At 36.3% G+C, this 2,336-nt stretch overlaps 1 protein-coding gene across 1 annotated transcript in view; it reads left to right on the top strand.

Moving 5' to 3' along the window:
* LOC110028171 (non-specific phospholipase C2-like) overlaps positions 1–722 on the top strand; it is a 59,913-nt gene extending 59,191 nt beyond the window's left edge. The window contains exon 4 of the mRNA XM_020729915.1: positions 236–722. Within this exon, the coding sequence (XP_020585574.1) occupies positions 236–540 (305 nt within the window). The 3' untranslated portion in view covers positions 541–722. The remainder of the gene's footprint in view (positions 1–235) is intronic.
* The last annotated feature ends 1,614 nt before the right edge of the window (positions 723–2,336 follow it).

The raw sequence follows: 2,336 nt of genomic DNA, 5'->3' as shown, positions 1-2,336 counted from the left end.
TAATACTCAGATTTTATCGTAGCTCAATTTTTCGAGCTGCTCCAACTTTTCCCTATAGAAGCGAATCGTTATAGCCGTAAGTTTTCATAATCAAGTTATAATGAAATTTATAGTTCCAGCATCAGGACGTAGCCATCAATTCAATAAAATCGCATAAAACTTTCATTCTTATTTTTTGTTTTATTTTTTCACTTGGTAATCAATTTTGCCTATTTCTTTTCACATTTTTGAGCAGCCCAACTCCCAAGCCCTGCAAAGATCAGAAAAACCGAAGCCAACGAAGACGCCCCGCTCACCGAATTCCAACAGGAACTCGCACAACTTGCGTCGGCTCTCAGCGGCGATAACTCACTCAAAAACATCGAGCACTTCATAAAGAAAATGAGTGTCAGACAAGGGTTGGCATACGTAGAAAACTCCATGAAGCGCTTTCTCGAAGCCGGAATGGCCGCAAAGAAAATGGGTGTCGATGAGGAAAAGATTGTGAAGATGCGGCCGTCGCTAACTTCTAGAGCAATGTCATCTGCTGAACATCCTTGAAACTATTCCTGGAAGAAAAATCAATGTTTTTCGATGTGAGTTACGAGTAAGTGCTTGTACTTCGCTGCTGCTTATCCATGGATGTGGCTTGTGTCTATCCTTTGTGTATATCTGTATTCATGCGAGTGCTTGTTCGTAGCAGTATTATAAGTAATAATAATCAAGAGAATGTTTCATGACTAGTGCTCGAATGTTTAGCATAATGGTTGGAAATAGATTGAAGATATTTAAGGTTGTAGATTGGAGTGCTCACCCTGCCAATAGGGGGTAAAATATGTATGGGGAAATTATGGAGAGTTGTTGTTGGCTTGAGGCCTAACCTGAGTGTTATGGAAAATATTAAATTTAATGGTGTTATGGCTTGAATCGGAGAGTGTGGTTTGATCCAAAATTATTTATAAGGTGATCAGATATGAGATGATGATGGAAACTTTTGCTACAAAATTATGAAGAATGTTGTAGAATAAATATCTCACAAAAAGCGTTGAGAATCTTCTCTATATAAAGTGTCGAGTCTACAGGTTTCGGACGAGGCGTGAGATTAATATTGATGGGCATTTGAATGATTTTACCAAGTTCTTAATAGATCTCTTGAATCTGGATGAGGAGGTTGGAGACGAAGAAAAGACTTGTTCTGTTAAATTCTTTCTCAGATGAATATGAAAACCTTAGTATAACACTCATTTGTATGAGGAATGTTTTAAATGATGACGTTGCAACTACGACTTTATTTAACCATGAATTTCATTGAAGGGACAAAGAGTCCATAAGGATTGAGTATCTTGAGACACTATACTCCAACGTTGCAGATATGAGAAGAATTGAGCAACGAAAGGTGGCAGCGGCGAACCTTTTAGAAGCGGGACAAATTTCATTGGCGTAGTTTTGAGAAAAATCAGTATATTTTTTTGTTTAAATATTGGTCATTAAAAAAAAAAGTCTAAAGTTTAAGGAGAAGAGAAATGAAGTGTCTTCTGAGATGAAAGTTAATCTTATTGTCTAGAGGTGTGACAATGCAAATTCAGATGTATATTTATCTGTAATTTGTCATAGTTTGTATACAGGGAATTCCTACTGGATTCTAGATACATATGCTATCTATCACATTTGCCCCCATCAACAGTGATAATATATGCACAAGAAGCTTGATAATAGTGTGGTGATTATGAACAACGATCAAACTTGTCGTACTATTTTGTATGGGCAATGATCAAATCTGACGTACTTTTAAAGAAAGACTTTCCAAAGATGAAAGAGAAGGGAAATAAAGATTTCTATGAGATGAAGGCTAATCTTATTATAGAGAGGTGTGATGAGGCGAATTCATATGTATCATTATATGCAATTTCTCACACTTTATATAAAGGTGATTTGTGTTGGATTCTTAAAGTGTTACCTATCACATTTATACCCATCGAGAGTGGTTTTGTACGTACAAGAAGCTTGATAGATAGCACTGCTATAGAGCTTCTTGTATGGAGCATCTTTATCGAAATGCATAATGATATTATGAGGTACTTGACTGATGTTAGACATGTTCTAGATATTAGGAAGAATTTGTTGTCAGTTAAAGCCTTAGAGGCCAATGACTATAAGGTATAAGTTCTGAGGATATGTTGTGAAGCATTGCTTTTATAAAGGGAGTTCACCATCGCTACCATTATTATCTTCAATGTAGTATATTGACTGGAACTGTTACTGTTATTGATGATTCTTCTGACACTACTACTTTATGACATTTGCGGCTAGCTTATGCTAGAGAAGCTTCACTTCAAGCTTTGGTGAAACAATGATTG

The sequence above is a fragment of the Phalaenopsis equestris genome, unplaced genomic scaffold (genome assembly GCF_001263595.1).
Source record: "Phalaenopsis equestris unplaced genomic scaffold, ASM126359v1 Scaffold000499, whole genome shotgun sequence".
Lineage (NCBI taxonomy): Eukaryota > Viridiplantae > Streptophyta > Magnoliopsida > Asparagales > Orchidaceae > Phalaenopsis > Phalaenopsis equestris.
This window is presented reverse-complemented; position numbering and strand designations above follow the sequence as displayed.